This window comes from Ceratotherium simum, chromosome 3 (genome assembly GCF_057802395.1).
Source record: "Ceratotherium simum simum isolate JZ-2026a chromosome 3, ASM5780239v1, whole genome shotgun sequence".
NCBI lineage: Eukaryota > Metazoa > Chordata > Mammalia > Perissodactyla > Rhinocerotidae > Ceratotherium > Ceratotherium simum.
This window is the reverse complement of record NC_141902.1, coordinates 61,185,140-61,204,465: the sequence shown is the minus strand read 5'-3', so window position 1 is coordinate 61,204,465 and position 19,326 is coordinate 61,185,140. Positions and strand designations below refer to the sequence as shown.

The 19,326-nt window shown below is 38.7% G+C and overlaps 1 protein-coding gene across 4 annotated transcripts in view; it reads right to left on the bottom strand.

The window, feature by feature from the left end:
• MAP2K5 (mitogen-activated protein kinase kinase 5) overlaps positions 1 to 19,326 on the bottom strand; it is a 252,190-nt gene that overhangs the window by 71,893 nt on the left and 160,971 nt on the right. For 3 of the 4 annotated variants that reach the window (XM_087428587.1, XM_087428588.1, XM_004421736.3), the window contains one exon: positions 8,118 to 8,147. The exons of the other annotated variant lie outside the window; for it this stretch is intronic. In XM_087428587.1, coding sequence (XP_087284713.1) covers positions 8,118 to 8,147 — 30 coding nt within the window. The remainder of the gene's footprint in view (positions 1 to 8,117; positions 8,148 to 19,326) is intronic. 4 annotated transcript variants of the gene reach the window in all.

Sequence of the window (19,326 nt, the reverse complement as noted above, 5' to 3'; positions counted from 1 at the left end):
AAATGCACTGATTTTCAACCTCAGACTAGCTCCCAGTCATCTCAAAGGGATTCATGAAATTTTCAAGCCCAATTTCATTATCTGGTCTCTGCCACACTTGCCATCCTCCATCCTGACACACCACCTCTCTCCTCTACCATTCTTCCCTCCCCTTTCTCACTTCCCTCCCAGTGTTGCTTTAAAAGATACCTACGGAAATTCCTAAACTGTTAGGGAAATGAAAGTAACAAGAGTATTAGTAACTACCAGGTTAAAGTACTGGCAGGACACCAATTACAACATGCTGCTTTAAATCTTTATCTTTTACCAGATGAATCTCTCTTTTTTTTTTTTTGGTGAGGAAGATCAGCCCTGAGCTAACATCCGATGCCAATCCTCCTCTTTTTGCTGAGGAAGACTGGCACTGGGCTAACATCCATGCCCATCTTCCTCTACTTTATATGGGACACCGCCACAGCATGGCTTGACAAGCGGTGCATCAGTGCGCGCCTGGTATCGGAACCTGTGAACCCCAGGCCACCAAAGCAGAGCATGTGCACTTAACCGCTGCGCCACAGTGCCGGCCCCAGATGAATCTCCCTTTGACTAGAATGCCTGCAAAGTTCTTTCCCATCCTTCTAGCCTCAGAGCCTCAGCTCAAGCATCATCTGCTCTGTGAAACCTTCATGACTTCCTAAGTGAGCCGACTTCTTCCTCTTGAGGCCAGAGTGTACCACCTCCTGTTGGGTTCCTTTTACATCAACTTCCACTCATTTGATTTACGTTTTTCTTTCCACTGGACTAGATTCTTGGAGAGCAGGGACCACGTCTGTCTCATCTCTGTACTCCCAGTGCTCAGCACAGTGCCAGGACAGAGTGGGTGCTCAATGACAAATATGTGTTGAATTGAATCAAGATGTATGTCATACAATAGTTTAGAAGGTGCCACAAAATCAAACCAACATGAGGTCAGTACTTTAAAAAAAGACAGGAATCACTAACCTAGCTGGCTAACTACATATACAAGTAATTTATCTTTAACAGAAAATTTTACATTTCTAAGCTACCCACACTTTGGTGATAATTTTGCTTCCATTTCTGCTCTATTTTAAAGACATACCAGGAACCCACCTCCTTTCTTTGGCATAGGCTAAGCAAATAAAATTATGAGACCTCTTAATAAGTATGAGATAGACATTGGGAGAAGAATTTGACGTGGGCAATTAAAAAATTCCTAGGAAGAAGCAAATGTGTGTAAGTGAACATCTTCAGATCACTTAAATTTTACCTCTGCATTTTATGGAATATAAAATCTGATTTTATGGCTTGAAATATCAGCATATTTTAAATGTCCATAACCTAAATAGTGAGGATGAAAATAAACAATGAATTAAAATATGTAGGCTAGAAATCTGTTTAGGAAAAAAATTGCATGCATATTGCTCTTTTGGAATCTTGCCAATTAAAGGTGAGTACTTGAAGTTTGGGGTAATTATCTGCTACTGTTTCTTTCTCTGATTAGACACCTCACACAAAAAACTAGATACTTATAATTAACTAAAATCCTTGATGTTCTGGACTTCAAAAAGTTCATGCAACAAAGGATAGATTCCAAATATCTCTTTCCAAAGAAGCCCAACTTTTTAGGTATTATTTTGCAATTCTAGGTTGGTCTAGGCATGATCAGTACCTTAATACATAAATAAGATAATGAGATCTATGGTCTAAATTTAACACTGAATATAAAACAATATTAAATTATCAAAATTAGGATTAGTAACAATATAGTCAAAGGCTTTTAAAACATGAATAAAATTAGGTATAAAAACTAGTACTTTGGCATTAGCTTTTGAAGTGTTTAGTATTTTAAAACAGTTTTAAGAACATATGCTTTCTACTCTATTATGAGACAAATACTCTACCCAGAGCACAATTTATTACTACAAAATAAATGAATGTTTAAAAGACAGTCTGTCAATTAAAAAAAAAACACACATTAAAATAGCAGGTTTCCAAGCCAAGTCAAACAAAATATTTTCTCCTTGACAAGCTGCTTACATTTAAATGAAAACAGGGCAAATTTGGTCAATAATATGGATTGCATATAATAAAAAGGACCTTAGATCATGTTAACACAAGAATCAGAAAGCAGTAACTTCAATTAAAACCACCCAATTATTTAGCAAACTTTCAGATACAGCAAATAAATTAATCTGTTTTAAATGGAAGTGCTCAGATAAGCAGCTTTTTGACCTATGAGTAAATCTCACTAGCGGCCATCACAGCAAAGCAAGAATCTGCTGAAGCAAGGCAAAGCTCCCAAATCAAACAAACGGTATTAGTAATCAAAAAGCATTTGCAAAACATATTTCCTTGGTTAGTAGCAGGGGGTTCTGAGCAAACGCCACCTACAGCTTCCCTCGTACTCTGATATATAGTGCATGGGGGTGAACACACATTTCTCTTGCCCATGAACAACTGCAGTATTTTGCTTTTAACAACAGGATATTTTCATTTCTGTACTATCTTGTGAAAAAGGCCCGTCGTTATACTATTAAGAATGCACGTCTTTCACTTAAAATCCTCTATTATCCACTTATGTTTAACTCGTATTGGGATTTCAGAATGCCTTGTTATTGAAACAAGTAATATGTCATCATTTTGTTCAGCTAACAGGCCTGACAGACCCTGTCTCCTTGAGTTAGGAACAGTAGATCTCTATTTTGTACATTGGTGGCAAAAGCTGGCAGAATAAATGAGAATTAGCCAATTGGTAGTAAAGGTTTTTAATCCCAAAGATCCAGACTTTCCTTTTACCTTAGCCTTAATTATTCTATTTGGCCAGATGATGGTATATTTTTTTCAGTAAAAATGATCTCTATATATTGCAATAATTTCTTTGAATGGCCTTCTTATGAATTTTTAACAAATAACACCACTAGTCACTATATATCTCTTATGTTTTTTATCCTTCTTACTACTTATCATCTTCTTTATTTGAAACAGATTTTTAACAGATAATCATCATTACAACAATATCTTGCTTGCATTTTATTCAAATAATTCTTAAAAACAGCTTAAAAAGCCGTTTGGAATAACATCAAGCTTGCCATCAATCAAATGAAAAAATTCCGCTGGCGGTTGTATAAACATCAGATCAAGTCTGATGTCTTCAAGGATTTCAGAGTGAACCATAAAAAACTCCATTAACTTCTGACAAAGAATGCAAATTAATCACAACATGGGGTGAAATGAAATTAAAGGCTCTTTTCTAATCAATGACAAGGCAGGATGAAATATTTGTTACTCTCTGCGCTCACAGACTGCCTAGGATGTTTGCACTTCCCTTGCAAAGCCCCAAATGTAAGGTGTGAGTACAGATTCACCCACAGTCGCTGTTTAGCCCTCCTCCCCACTCCCCACCCCCAGAGCTATCTGCTTACAAGTCGTGGAGATTCACAAAACACACTAATCATCTGAATCTCAGGTGCACTCAATTTGTTATTCACACTCTCCCATGCCAGTGAAAAGCCTGGCACAGACAGATGCACCAGGAACCCTAAATGACAGTTTTGGCCTCCGGAAGTACAATCACTACAGCAAAATCTAGTACAGCCTCCAGGTGAAATGTCTGGAGCTCCATATGGAGCAGGGAAAATTAACAACAAGATGAAAATCACTGCAGCAGCGGGGAGTCGGAATTTTTGAAAAAAAAAAATGAAATTTAAAGATGAAGAAAGAGAAGTAATAAATTAATGGGGTGTGAAAACATTCAAAGCTGTACAATACCAGGGGCACTATTTGCTCAGATTTTTTTCCTTTTTTTAACTTCAGGTCATTTTGATGTAATTTATTAACCAAGATCAGGAATTGTAGCCAAAAGAAGAACAACATTTTTATACATGTACAGGTCCTTTAAATACATCTGTATCTGTATTATCTTCACTTTTCTGTGGTGTCTTGCTTACCAAATTTCCAAATGCCAGAGCTGGTGCATCCCCTGAGAAGACTCCTTAATGGTTTTACTATCATCCTAATGCAGGGCACTATTGTAAAGTTTGAATGAAGGATGGCAATTTTTTGCAGGCAATCTTTCTCATTTCTCCTAAATTATGGTGTCATTAAACAAACCATTGCCCACCATCATGTGTTTTAAGTCAACGGAATTTGGATCTACATGACTAACTGTACACAGCTCCAGTCCCTGTCCAGACCTGCACATCTTTCCAGATTATTATTAAAGCTAAATTGTTCAAGAAATTGAGATACTATTTGAAAGATATTTACAAATACATTTTTTTCAGTATCCTATTGTAGAATATGCTTCACAGGCACCCAGAATTTAATGTCACTGGGGTCAGTGGGACCTCTAGAGCTCTCCAGAGCCCCCTGTCACTCTACTAAACACATGGTAAGAAGGGCAAAGGGCTCTAGGGAGGGGTCTTGTCATTATCTGCAATAGCACAACCGTCCGATGTTCAGCATTTCTCGTCTACACAAGAGGCCTCCCTAGGGCAGAGAAGGCAAACCAGAAGGGCTTGGTGGGGCTGAGTGGGAAGAAGAGCAGTGGTAAGAACAGCCGACCAAATTCAGAGTACACAGAGCCAGCCCTAGACCTAACTGTACTTATTCATCTCTGAGGCAATGCGCCTCGCCTCTCTGAGCCTCAGTCTGCTCACCTGGAGGCTGGGGATAACAGTCACTGCAGGTGGGATGTACAGCCTGAGTCAGAAAACAGAAAGTGCTGTGGAACTTGATATCAGAAAGGTGCTAGTTGAATCCAAGACATCATTGCTTTTCCTATTATAAGCTGCAGTAATAGACTGTGCATTTTTAGCGGCTCTTAACCTTTTTTTCTATTGAGTCCTAAACTGCATGCCAATGAGGCTATGCAATCTTAAGGCCTAAAGGAAACTAAAATAGTATTTTCAAAGAACAAATGAGAACCCAACCCACAAAACAATGAAATTCATATAGAATGATTATCTCAACAAAAATCCAGTCCTTTAACCTTTATGTTGGTCCCAGGCCACTGACTCTGCCTGATATCTTCCTAACACCCCTCCCTCATCTGCGTCCCCACGGCATACACAGTGTGTCACTGGCTGGAAGAGGTGCTGCTAATGACGCTGTCAGCAGTACTGACGCTCGGCTGGGGGAAGAATAACTCTCGAAGCTAGCCTCTCCTCCCCACATTCCCCTCTGCTCATTTTACACTCTGCTCCAGCTGCAGCTGGCAGGTTGCTGAGCACATCCTTTTGCAACCTTCGGTTGACGATCAGAAATTCTGTTTTGTGCTATAGCCCAACGTCAGGGCCAGTGGGGTGGCCCTTTGTACTTTTCCAAGTGCTTTCATATCTGTAATCTTGTTTGATCTGTATACTTCCTCTAATCAGATGGGAAAGACAGGTAACAGGATCCTCATTTTAGAGATAAGGAAACTGAGGCCTCAAAGAGTTACAAAGCAAGAATTAAGGCCTGCGGTGACAAGAGAGTTTGTGGTAGAGCCGGGTTCTAATTCTCATCTTCTGGCTCCTGGTCCACAGCTCTTCCAAGAGGCCAGTCTTCTTCTCAACTTGCCACTAGTGAAGAGTGCTCAGATCTGGTACCCTGATTTCACTTAGAGTTCAGAGCAGCAACGCCCTGGCACTGTCCCCAGCCCTGAGTACAGACGGGATTCAAAACTATGCAATCTTAAGGATATATGAAAGGCTCATGTGTTCAAGGACCAGACCCCTGGGTGACAAGTGGGAAGAGGCAGTCCTCAGCTCAGTAAATAGAACACGGTTTGACTCTATGGCTGCTTTGTAAAGTAGTGAGTTTCCTACTACTGGAGGTCTTCAAGCAGAGTGTGGATGTTTGCTTTCCAGATATTGTAGAGAGGTTTGATTCAATGATGTCTGAGATCCCTTCCAATCCTGAGAGTCTGTGATTCAGTCTTGCCTACTCCATTTGGGATTCAATGGCACCAAACCAGCTGCAGTTCAACAATGAGCCACTCAGCCATTCTGTTTGCCCAATTGATAAGGGGAGGCTATTTCACAGAGTGGCTGGGGGTTCAAATTAGATAATACGAGCCAAAGAGAAGGTATTATTTCATAATCCAGTCTCTGCGATACCATAAAAATAAACACTCTTCTACTTTTGCTTTATTTGAGGGCAAAAAGGAGGGTCGGAAAGGAATTTATAAAGTATTCTTTCCTAATCTTCAGTCTATAGAACAAAGCCTGTAAAATAAATGCCAACTCCACCAAAAGTCATTATTGATTTTAGCAACAAAGCACACAAACTTCTGTTGAAAGATCTGGGAAACAGGCCTGACGGCATCAAAGTTGCTTATATTATTTGAAATAAAAGTTCCAGTTTGGTGACAATATTCTATGACGATTCAAGGAACACAGTTTTTCCCTCCACTCTGGCATAAAAATTATTGCTAACTAGGGAGTTCAGCACATTAGAATTTTCCCACTTCCACTTGACCGATCAAATAAATGTACGCTTAGACACTCAACAAAACAATATTGCAAAGGTATTGAGTCTCTTCCCAAATTGACCAGAGCCTTCAAATGCTTCATTTGTCAAATGCAATGGCAATCCATTTCTTAGACTTACCACTTACCAAATCTCACTGATTAATTACTCTAAACATTAGGAATCTTAAGAATATAGCTACATTCCCAATCTTTGGCATTTTTATTAGATGGCTTACAAGTTTTCTACTAACACTTGTTTGAGAGAGATATTGTACACAGCCTCTTCTCTTCATTTACAAAATTTTAGGGAATTGCATAAATTGGCAAAACAGTGAATTGTTTAAAAATTACTGACAGAATAAGAGGTTTACCAAGATAAATATTCTAATGAGCTATAAATCCTGAAAATGTGATTTTAATTTAATTTGATGGGCTACCTAGAGCTAAGCAGCAAGGCTGTACATACCAAAATCTCACTAAATGCTAGCATGCATGCCAAGCAATTACATTTTAGATTTTTCTCTTTAAGGAAAAGATAATGTTTAAACAAAGAAGCCTACAAATTTGAAAAATGAGATTAACATTCTTGAATCTAACAACCTGGACTCTTTCTCTTCCACTTATCTGATGGCTCTAACTGTAAAAGAAAAAGGATACAAAAGAGACATTTCAGCATGTGAAGGGTCTTTAAATGTCCACATGGGTACCAGGAGAATTTGCTTAAAACCGCTTATAAAGATGGCAGAGAGAATGAGCCCCATCCTATTATTCAATAACCATGTTTGTGATGCATCTGCATAATCTAACCATGCATAAATTAGTATGTGTAATACAACACTTATTTGCATAATAATAGCAAGTTAATAGATGCTTAAAGAGCAGAGACCAACACCACCTTTAAATCAGACATGCCTCCAGGCACTTTGGCCTGTACAGACCAAGACGCCAGAAAAACACCGAGCATCAACCAGAGGAAAACAGTCAAACCATTCATTTTTCATCCCTCTAGACATTTTACTTATTTCCCTACACACTGGGGAATCATTTTCAAACCACAAAATAGTTTTATATTTTAAGTGCTAGCACTCTTCTATAATAAAAATCTTAAAGAAATTATAAAGATTATCATCAGCTATGGTAATATAATGAATAGTTTGTTTTCTCAGAAATGTGGATAGGAAGAGGCAAAATTTTTAAAAAGAATATGTTCAAAATCATACCCACATAAAATTGGGGGCCCGTCTATTTGCTTAGCAAAAATAATGACCTATTGAGATATTTTTACCATTCATCTCAATCCTTTAATTCAAACAATTTTAATTAAACCCAAAAGCTCAAACAGTGTATCAGGAAAAGGCTGTGCCTCTCCCTCAATCTCAATATGAGCACATGGTACTGGGCTAGGATAAGGAAAAACATCACCAATGTCACACAAAGGAAGAACACGATGATGGCTTTCAACCTTTAACAAAGAGGAAAAAAATCTGGAGTTTAAAAAAATAAAAAATCAATAGAGACTTCTAAATGACTCCTTTAAGATATCACTTTTCAATTTAACAGGACAGATTTATTTGTATGTGGCTCAAATGTTCACAATTGCTCCCTGCACCTTCATACATAGGAATGAATGTCACAGTGGCAAACAGCAGTAATGAACAATCTTACCTGAGGATATGGAAACCTCCCAAGAGCAAGCTGGGAAAGGAAATAATATTTGTCTAGTTATAGATTTGCATGCAGGGCAGATCTCCTTAAGACAGACAAGTACTAAATTTCAGAACTGTATCCAGCAAATACAAAAAGCTTACAACCTTGAATGCATGAACTAAATTATTGCTGTAATTACATTGAGTTGTATTTAGAATGGACATTTTCAATGGACAATGTTGCATCCCCAATAAAATATTCTAATTTTAACAACTAAATATTATCCTTATGTGGTTTCTCTTAGGAATATTCCCAGCTCTATGGGCATTATTCACATTTACACGTGTGCTACAGTTCCTTCTAGACAGAGAAGTAAAACAATGGAACGAGACTGGTGGCTTTTCCGCTTGTAAAATGGGAACACCTAATGGTTCTTAGCCCACAACTCTGTTGAGTTTTCAGTTATAAGTATATAGGAAGGGTTGTAGGAAATGGGGAATGGGCCATATGAAATAGAAAATTTTGCCATTATTTCCATCTACCTGTTAGTTTTTTCATCCATTTTTCTACCTATAGTTAGAAGAAAAGAGCTACTACTAGTGGGAAAATGGCCATTTTAAGACTGAGAAGTCAGAACTATAAGTTTAAGTCTGAAATTGAGAAAGTGAATCCTTAGAGCTTCTGATTTTACTTGATTTGTAAACTGCTATGTTTCTAGCCCGTCACTTAATTTTGGTCTTTGGATCCTCACCTGTAAAAACAAAATGATTCAACCAGGAATAGGACTGATATAAAATAATGAGATCGTATTTACAAACATACCACAACTTATTTAAAGTAAACAGTGGCAAAATTTTCCAATTTCATAATGTGGGCCATCCTCAGGGCTGAAATCCTTTATATGTATTTGTAACTACTCTCCAAGTAGAATCGCTACATCAGGGATCTTTGAAGCTAGAATGGATCCAAGAGAGAATCAACCCATTTTACAGATTAGAACCTCAGAGTCCCACTGAAGAAGTTCCCACACAGTTTATCAGTAGAAGCCTAGGGACTGACCCCAAGACTTGCACCTTAATCCAGTGTTCTTTCTAGCGTATTGCATTGCTTTTCTAGATCTTGAGAAGTTGTGCATTTATTTCAAAGAGACTGACACTGCTCAAACATTTTTGAACTCCTCTTTTGGAACTGTGTTCAGAATCATTTCAAGTAATAGAAGAATAACATTTTGTTAGAATTGTATCTTATCTTGGATTTGAAATTATACCCCTCAGCTTTTTGATCCACTAAATTATTTGTCGACTAAGGTTTGAATGGCATATGGGTATTACCAAAACCCAAAGCCACCTTCAAAGAATAAATACTTTGTTCCTTACTAAGGATAAACAAGAAGGTGCTGAGATTAAGTTTCAAAGTTCTAAGACCAGTTTGAGCAACAGCAATGTAAAGGAATAAACCATATGACCAGGAAAGGTGACTACTTTGCAAGAAGCAACACTCATTTGGATGTATATTTTTATACATACGTTTTGGAACACCTGGTATGTTTCATTACTTTGTACTCATTTCCTCTATACTCAGAGTTACCGATTTCCAAGATATAAAGTTATACTATTATTATTTCATTCGGTGGATATCGTTAATCCCTTCAAGTATAAATAGCAAAACCTCACAAGATATGGTGAAGGAAAGAGAGTGTGGAGGTCAACCAAACTCCCTTTTACACTTTTGTGTGATTATGTTTGTTGCCTATATACTGTTATTAATTAGGAAGGGGAGAGACTCAGCTCTCCACTGCCCCCACTCCGCCCCCACCTAATACGTGCCATCAGTTTGCCTTACATTTTGTAAATACAGTGTGTTTCTGGCCAATGAGAGTGTGCACACTGATTCAGGACGAGTCACTGTGGTCTACTGTGGCAGTAATGGGTGGACTAGGTATCTGCACCATTCTGTGCTGACGGGCAGTGACAGCTCACCAAAAGCTGTCACCTATCTTCACACATTACGAGTTTTGCATATTCTTCCATTTGGAGTTAGGAAACTACCAAGAGGAAGATCTCTCATCTGAAAGCACCAACAGCTTAGTAACTAATAGAAAGCATTTAGAACAGTCTATCTCAAGCCCTTCTATAGGTGCTATACCATTCACTCAGGTACACGTTGAATATGTCATTAAAGACTATGAGAGAATTCTGTCCACATGGCTTACCAGTAGAAGAAACTTGCCCACCATAAGTAGAGTTAAGATTTAAACTAGTTGGCGGGTGCCAACACTGGCCATTGGCTCCTGCAGTTTAAAGAACTAAGCAATGATAAATGGAAGGCTTTAAAATAGCAAGAGTGGGATAAGGTGAAAAATGTGAATTCTTCCCACTTCAACACAAAGCCTCAAATTCTCAATTCATCATTGTTCTATAGAGATGCCAGCCTACAGCTAACTTGGGAACATGCACACATCTACTTGGCCCCCTCTGTCATGACTGGTACAAGGTAACAAGGATGGCCGATGTCATTCATTTACTCTGTAAGATACCACCATGCAAGAGAACAGAGAGAAATTCAATGCAGGCTAGTCAGCTGGGAGCCTCTCTGTACCAGTCTGCTTAGGAACAGGTGGCTGTGCTTGAACCAGTGAACTCACCATTCTTGGGACTGGCTTTGCTTTGTGTGTACTTTCCTGACATCCTGTGGCATCTCAGTCCTACTTGCCAACTACATTCCAGGGAGGACTGCATCTAAGACATCTTGCAGGTCTGACCGCTTTTGAGTCACAGGATAGAGACTCTGTCCTTGACCAGAGCAGCCCAACAATCATTTCCTCTCTCACAGAGTATCAGCACTGGGCTGCTCCAGCAGCAGGCCAAGGATTCCAATTCTGCACCAGTGAAAACTGGCAGTGGTACCATTAGGCTGGCACTACACAGCCATTTTAAGGCCCCGGGAGAGGGAACTGCCTTCCACGTATGTCCGTGTCCTTCCAGGTTCAACGCAGCTACAGTGTTTATGTTCCACGCTCTTTTGTCTTGTGGCAAACAGAAGGAAATATATAGCCAGGCCCCACAACTCTTTTATCAAGTTCAATTAGGAGAAGGTAAAAAAGGAAAAGGGCTCTTAGCAGATATGCCTGCATGAAGAACAAGTTCTTCATGAGGCTGTCAAAAGCCACACACTGGGCCCTTATGGGGAAGAGAGAGCACATATGCTATGAGTGAGTATTTCAGAGACAGCCGGACCTGGGGCCATTTTGTATCTTTTACCCCTAGTGGTCTATTAATCTACTTGCATTTCCCCAGTTTTTATTGTCAAGGTATTATAAATTAGGAAACTTACAAAAGAGAGTATGTAATCTTCTCTGAAATGGCCTGCAGATATGTCACTGTACTAAATGTGTTTCAGATTTAATGAAGCTTTAATGTCCTTTTTAATTTTGCCTGTTTCTGTATCACCAGGGGTCGGGCAAGGCAATCAGCACTCAAGAGGGTGGTTTGGTTTAAAACTAGGAAAAAACTCATTTGCTTATGAGTTGCACTGTATTTTCTTAATTAAATTTACTGAGTAAAATGGTTTAAGTTCAGCCAACCAATGACCTTTGTTTGTAGATTTAGATTTATAAATAGGTTAACAGTTAAAGAAAAAAAAAGAATCACAACAAAGCAAACAGATTAGAGCTAAGCCAATAGAAATCTTTGCTCTTTTTATCATCTTTACAAAAGAAGCATTTAAATATAGGCAGCTTAAGTCCAATTTAAAAAAAAGTATATTGAAAAATGTGGACCCACATAAGCGCCAGCAATTCATCAAAGGACTCTCACATCCTTTTCATTCCCAGGAGGGGAACGGTTCACACCGTAAAAGATTTGGAAAAGCTTTATTTATTTTTTGGGGGGTGGAGGTAGAAATAAGAGAGGGAGAAGATTCTATTTTATGTTAAATTTAAAAAGTGCATTTTAATTCCAAATACTTAAGATTCAGCAAGCTGCTAAATACTCTGTTCGTTGTGGGAGATTTACTATGTAAAAGGCAGAAAAAGAATGCTCTGAAAACATTTACCAGTTGGAATACATTTAAATAACAGTAAAGCATTAATATTTTACTATAAAAGCAGGACTGTTCCTTAGTATAATCTTATTGATCTTTGATTTGTCCAACCATAATCTATGAAATACTCAAGTCAGCAGTATTTGAATATGTTGGATTTTATCATTTAAATAACAATTATATGTGTGCGGAGGTGTGATCATAACAATTGCCAAATACATAACAATTGCATGATAGAAACCTTTGTATTTTAACAAAAAGCTAGAAGATATTTATATACAAAGCAACAAAAATGGCTTCTGTTGATAATAAGAATAATTACTGTCATGAAGTCATAAATGATAAAGAGAAAACATACATTGTAGCCAGAAAGCAAGTGCAGGACACAAGTTCAGGATGTTTCTGGTGATCAGGTCTTCCACTTAGAATATCAACAATCTGAGAGTAGTTTTAAATTTACAGTTATACTGAAGAGCACTGGATTTTTTTTATTCTTAATTTAGACATACTCTATGTTTCTCTGTATAACTGCAAATTGAAAATAAGCATTTTCAATACAGCCAGTGATCTTAGCTGAAGGAGGACTTTATAGTCTGAAATGTTCTAAAATTTGTTCTTAATTACCTTGTGCACATTTTATACAATTAAATTTCCATCTAAGGATTTTGCATTTAGATTGTGCACTGCAGTCAAACTTTCATTTTATAGAAATGCAACAGCCACTTTGGAACACTCAGACACAGGGAAACTTTAAAAAATCAGACTTAACTACTGGATTACATAAAATTCCCGAGGTGAGATTTCCTTCCAAGACCAATTTACACGGTCCTAGAGAGAGAGTTTAAATCATCTGAAAGTATACTGGAAAGAACCATAATAAATATTAAATACCTCAAAATCTACCCTACGATTTTCCTTTTCTTCCCATGTATCAATTTCACCATCCTCTTACTGAATGGTTTAAAAACAATCCAAAGGATATAACAGCAATTTACCAATGTTAAAGTGCTTCGGAGGTTAAACTGACAACAAAGAACACAGAAACACAACGCGTCTTGAAGTAGGGTTTCAATTAAACGTAGAGGATTTAGTAATGTAGGACCAAAAAAAAAAAAAAAGAGTTACAAATTAATTTAATCTTCTGCCTATAGTTTGCAGCTGCACTCCAAAGTGTCTAGGGCTTAAGAACAAAGCCTTGCAAGGCCTCGGAGTGAGGAAAGCTTCAATTTTTAATGTATAACGCCATTAGCTGATAACTTGTGGAATCTGCAACCCCTGCGGAGGGGCAGAAGTGCGAGTAACAGAGACTGATGAAGTGACATATTTGCTCATGTCTAGAACTATGAGGAACAGGGTTATTACTAACACCATCACGCCCAACAGAAATATGCCCTAATAACCTCTGGGACCCTCCACATTATCACTTCTCACTATATCAAATACATGAAAATCAAAACCTAATTCACTTTAATTAAAGACAATTAGTTTGTTTTACTATTATTGTTTTAACTTGCATGATACTATAATACATTGCAAATTAAAGATGGGATAATAAATGTAACGAAAGCATCAAACTGTGTACACCTTTCCACCCATGCTTGGTGAAATTAGCTTATCACTGGTGTCTTTTTGAGGAAATTCAAGGACACCATCATTAAAAGTGGTGTAGAAACATTTCACTCTAAAAAGAATACAGTGAAACCATGCATATCTTTTCCTTATTCAGTTTATACTTCTTTTCACATAACACTGTCCTAAAAACTCTAAGGATTTCTTTAACACAAACAGAATTATGACCCAGTGGAGGCACCAGAAGCTTAATTAATTTGCCCAAGGTCATACTGTAGATTGATGGCTAAGTTTGTTAAATTACTAGGAACTCTGGACTCTAGAAGTTTTGGCAATGGCAAAGGACCCTGTCTGCAAGGGCCCAGAGACTTCTAGAGCAATGGGTGAACCGCAGCAAATAACTCATTACACCTGCACAGCAAGTGCCTCATGCTCCTGAGAGCTTGCAAATAACATGTTTTCTTTGTGCAGAAAGAGCCTAAATGTGAGGTTCCCATCAGGAGTGCTTCTTAGCATGTGCCAATATTTAAAAAAGAACTACTCATCCTCACCAGAGTCCACTGATAAAAAGAAAATTTACTTTAACTTAAGGAGCCCAAACACAGTAGCACAAAGAAATAAATCAAGCACTTCTCTATCATTCAGAATGTCTTGCATTCTATCCCACAGATTACTAATAATGAAGAGAAGAGAGCATTACAAATAAATGTTTCTAATAGAGGTTTTTTTTTAAATTAGAAATGGGCTTATTACAGTGGACACTTAAATAGTGAGAGGCCAAGAGTAATTCACAAGTACAATATCCTAACGCTGTTCCTTTAATTGCTTTATTTGTTTCACTGTTAAAAAATGACTGCTTGCTATAGCCTAACCATGAATGCTGAAAAGCATGATACATTGAGGTCTCAACCTGGGCAAACTGTACCTAAACTTACACTTTATTGCAGCTTAGTTCACAATCTTCACCTAATATAGGGTTATATCCCAGTGCAGCAGGAGGATAAATCATCCTAGAATATTACTCCAGCAAAGTTTAGCCGTGACTGGAGCATATGTGCTTTCGAGCCACTGAAGCAAAGGCCCATAAAATACACTAATTACTGGAAGTTATGGTCACTGAGTGATTGATAGCGCTCTGCAAGGCAACTTCCTCATTTTCAGCTCTTCTGACGGGGCTCATCCGCCACATAGCAATTATTAATTCATGACCCACCCCTCAGGCACTAGTACCTTTACTTCTAATTCTCCTGCTACCAAACTACTGCTACAGCTGGACACTGTCTTTCCTCATTCTGATGGCTGGGTAAGGATGATAAAAAGTAGATTTCATGCTAAACGCTATTGTTTTGAATCTTTAAATGTTGCTTGGTCTTTCTTTCTTTTTTTTTTTTTTAAGATTTTATTTATTTATTTTTCCCCCAAAGCCCCAGTACATAGCCGTCTGTCATAGCTGCACATCCTTCTAGTTGCTGCACGTGGGACGTGGCCTCAGCATGGCTGGAGGAGCGGTGCCTCGGTGCGCACCCGGGATCCGAACCCGGGCCGCCGGCAGCGGAGCGCACGCACTTAACCGCTAAGCCACGGGGCCGGCCCTGCTTGGTCTTTCTAACCCTGCTGTCTCAAAACATAATTCTCCTTCCTGTCCCATAATGCTATTTCATTTGCATGATTTTCTTAAAAAAGAGCGTGTGTTTATGTGTGTGTATATATATGCATACGTATGCATATGGATATATATGTGTGTGTGTGTATATATTAATCTGTCTATATTAAACCAAAAATCTTATGAGTAATTTTTTTGTTGAATACTGTGGTTTAAACGCAATGTATATTTTCAACGAGGCCACAGTAAATGTGAGGCAGCTAACTGATTAAAAAGAAAAAAAGGAAAAAACCCCTCCATTTAAAGAGAACTACTTTTGTAGCTTTGAAGACACTCTAATTGTTCCAAGGTGATTTCCATCAGTAGCTCTACTCAGAGCAATGCTAATTAAAATATCTGGGTATATAACTAAATCTCTAAAAGTCACTTAAAAACAACTGCAAAGGTCTCTTTGATGGTGTTCTGTACATTGAGAAGAAATTCAGTAAGAGACTCTGAATTAGAGAGAGAGAAAGTTCAGGTAGTTCAGGTATGATGGATGAAAGCAAACACTTTACTTTTCTAATAGAAAAATAAGCGTTCTTCAAATTTTTGCACAACTCAAAATGTAATACTGAGAGTAATTCTCCTATCTGGAATCTGAGATGGTGTAAGAGATGAATAGATGGGGGCTCCAAGCTACCTAACCTGTCAGGACTTGGTTCAAATTGTTCATCCTCTTCTGTCAGGAGTTAGTCCTAGAGGACAATTTTGAAGAAAATTCATCCCAATCCCTGTCCATATCATTCACTGGGCAGTGTATCCCAGTCCCACCTGGTTACAGTTCCCAGTGTTCTACATCTTCCTATGTCTCTAATGCCTGGCAAATTTTAACTTGTTTAAGGGCAAACTCTAAGTCATAAACTTTTATATATCCTCTGTGACACGAGAAATAGTATTTTGCAGTAGGTTGATAATAAGCATTTGTTGATTACGATAACCCCCCTGATGGTGGTGTCTCCTAAAGCCTGGTCAACCTGCTGGTGCATGGCTTGGCTGTTTCTATGCTACAGCACTTTAATGAAGATAGTATACAAACTCTTCAGTATCAGGGGTTGATAGTCTTAACTGGCAAGGCCCTCTTACACATCACTGCTTAGAATAATCAGTTTCACATATTTAAGCATTATGATTAATTTAGATGGCTTATTTCTTATTAAAGACTAAAGGGTTACAAGAAGGGAAAAGATTAGAGTTAAGTGCTTCCAAATCCATCTCATGTGCTTAATTTAATAATCATTTTAATCTTCACAGTAAGAATTAAGAAATGACATATTTTCAATACGTTTGTGTAATGCTGACCTGTGTCCTCTGATAGTGGGCAGCTTTAATCATGATAACAGTCCCCAGAGACTTAGCTCTGGGAAGGTCTCCAGTTCTAAACTGCTCACTGGAGTCATGCAGCTGTGGGTACCTGAGAAAATAGTGCTGGAGTATAGTGCATCAAGCTCAACCTAATCTACACTTTCTATTTCTAGACATTTCAAAGTCAAGGGAGGCATAATCAGGTAATATTCTCACACTCACACTTCTGGCCTCTGTATGTGCTACTGCTCCTGTGAGAAAGAATGAGAGAGAGAAAGAGATAGATAGATAGATAGATAGACAGACAGACAGACAGACAGACGGACGGACGGGACGGATGGAGTGGCCACCCCCACTAAGGCACCATGCATGCAGATGAAGTCATCTTGGATCTTCCATTCTTAACCACCATCTGACCGCACCCTCACCAGAGGCCCCTGTGGATACAAGGAATGGCTGAGCCCTGGATTCCACAGAAATCTGAGTAAATAAATGGTTGCTATTTTAAGCCACTAACGTTGGGTAGTTTATTAAGCAGCAATAGATAACTGAAACGCTTTCACAATCCTATCAGCCCTCCCTCTCATCTGTTCAGTCCTATGCACTTCCATTGCACTTTTACTTCTCTTTCTCCCTACTAGTCAAGGAGCTCCTGAGAGCAAAGTCTGTATCCTTACTGCCAATGCAGGGTAGCACTACATAAGTGTTTACTGATCAGATGGAATTCTCACTTACCCACTTCTTATTATAGTAGACATATTGGAAATTAGGTTAATTTTTATGGTTCTTTAAAAAAATAAACTAGGCCTTGGTTTCTACAAAACAATGGCAATTGTACATTTCGAAATATGGTAAAACTGAACCAGCTATAGAAATAGTGTAGGTAATAATCCTGTGAAAAGCAGTCTTGACTAAGGAGCAGAGTCACAATAAACCAGTCTTTTCTTTTATCTAATTTCCTGCCCATTTACATTTATCTCCTCTTTTTTCAAACTTCTTGATCTACTTCTTTTCTACAGCATAATGGAAGAAGCAGACTTTAATCCAGGCTCAGGACACAACTGCTGCTGCCTGGTTTAGTCACATAACCTTTCTGGAAAAGTCCTTTGATTCTCTGGATCTCAGTTTCCTTATGTGCAAAATAGGAACTGAGATGCTTATACGGTGGAACACTCTTGGGTGCCCTACATTACTGATTCTTCAGTCATTTACCCTCACAGTGAGGAGAAGGTAAAATAAGATAATGCACATCAAAAGGCTTTAAGTGCTACGTACATGTACAGTATTACGTTGTCACCCTTCTTGTTAGAATGACACTGAGTAAGAAGATGTCAACAGCTAGGAATAGAGGAAAGAGCACTAGACTCCACATCAGAAGTCCTATTTTCCAGTCCTCTTCTGCACAGTGCTGTTAAGTGTGGACACCTTCCCTCCCTTCTCTGGACCCGAGCTTCCTCACAGGTAAGAGAAGGGATCTGATTTAACAAGTTATAAAGTCTCTCTTCTAGTTAAAAAACATTTTAGTCTCTAAATACAAGATAAGGTGTGTAAAAGAATTTTCTAAAGAAATGCTATAAAAATGTTAAAGTTATTATTATCTAGTCCAGAACCAAAGTATGTAAAATGGTCTGTAGGATCTTCAAGAGAATTTTTAAAGCCAATTCCAAGCGACTGGATTTGAGTACTGAAATTCTAGGAGCAGTGGTTTTTTTTTGTTTTGTTTCTGTTTTTTGGTGAGGAAGATTAGCCCTGAGCTAACATCTGTGCCAATCTTCCTCTATTTTGTATGTGGGTCACTGCCACAGCATGGCTTGACAAGTGGTATAGGTCCACGTCTGGGATCCAAACCCACAAACCCCAGGCTGTCGAAGCAGAGTGTGCCAAACTTAACCACTACACCATGGGGCCTGCCCCTAGGAGCAGTGGTTTTTACCACTGGATATCTTGAAGATAGTAGCAGTGCTTCCCCAAATTATCACACTCACAGAATTTTAGAGTTGACAGATGTCACTAGAAGACTGGCCCCTTCTTATCTTTTAGATCTCGACTCAGAAGTAATCCCACACCACTCATTTACCCCTATCATACAATGCTGTTTATTTCTGTCTAACAAGTTACTATTGTCGAGCACCCTTCTTTAAAATGTAGGCTCCATGAGGGAACGGCCCGGTGGCATAGCGGTTAAGTGCGCACGCTCTGCTGCTGGTGGCCCGGGTTTGGATCCCGGGCGTGCACCGACACACTGCTTATCAAGTCATGCTGTGGCGGCATCCCATATAAAGCAGAGGAAGATGGGCACGGATGTTAGCCCAGAGCCAGTCTTCCTCAGCAAAAAGAGGAGGATTGGCAGATGTTAGCTGAGGGCTGATCTTCCTCACACACACACACACAAAAAGTAGGCTCCATGAAAGCAGGGATTTTGTCAGTTTCATTCACAGCAACGTCCCCAGCACAGTGCATGCCACATAATAGGCACTCAACAAAAACCTGCTGAGTGACTAATGAATAAATGACTGCATCTTGTCTAACTTTATACCTGTCTCTTCTACAAACCATTTCTTCTTTAAAAGAAAACCTGAGACAAGTGGTTATTCATTCACTACTTAAATACCCCCAAGGGATGGGGCAGTTTTACCGCTAAAGGCTACGATCCCACTGTTGAGTAGGAAG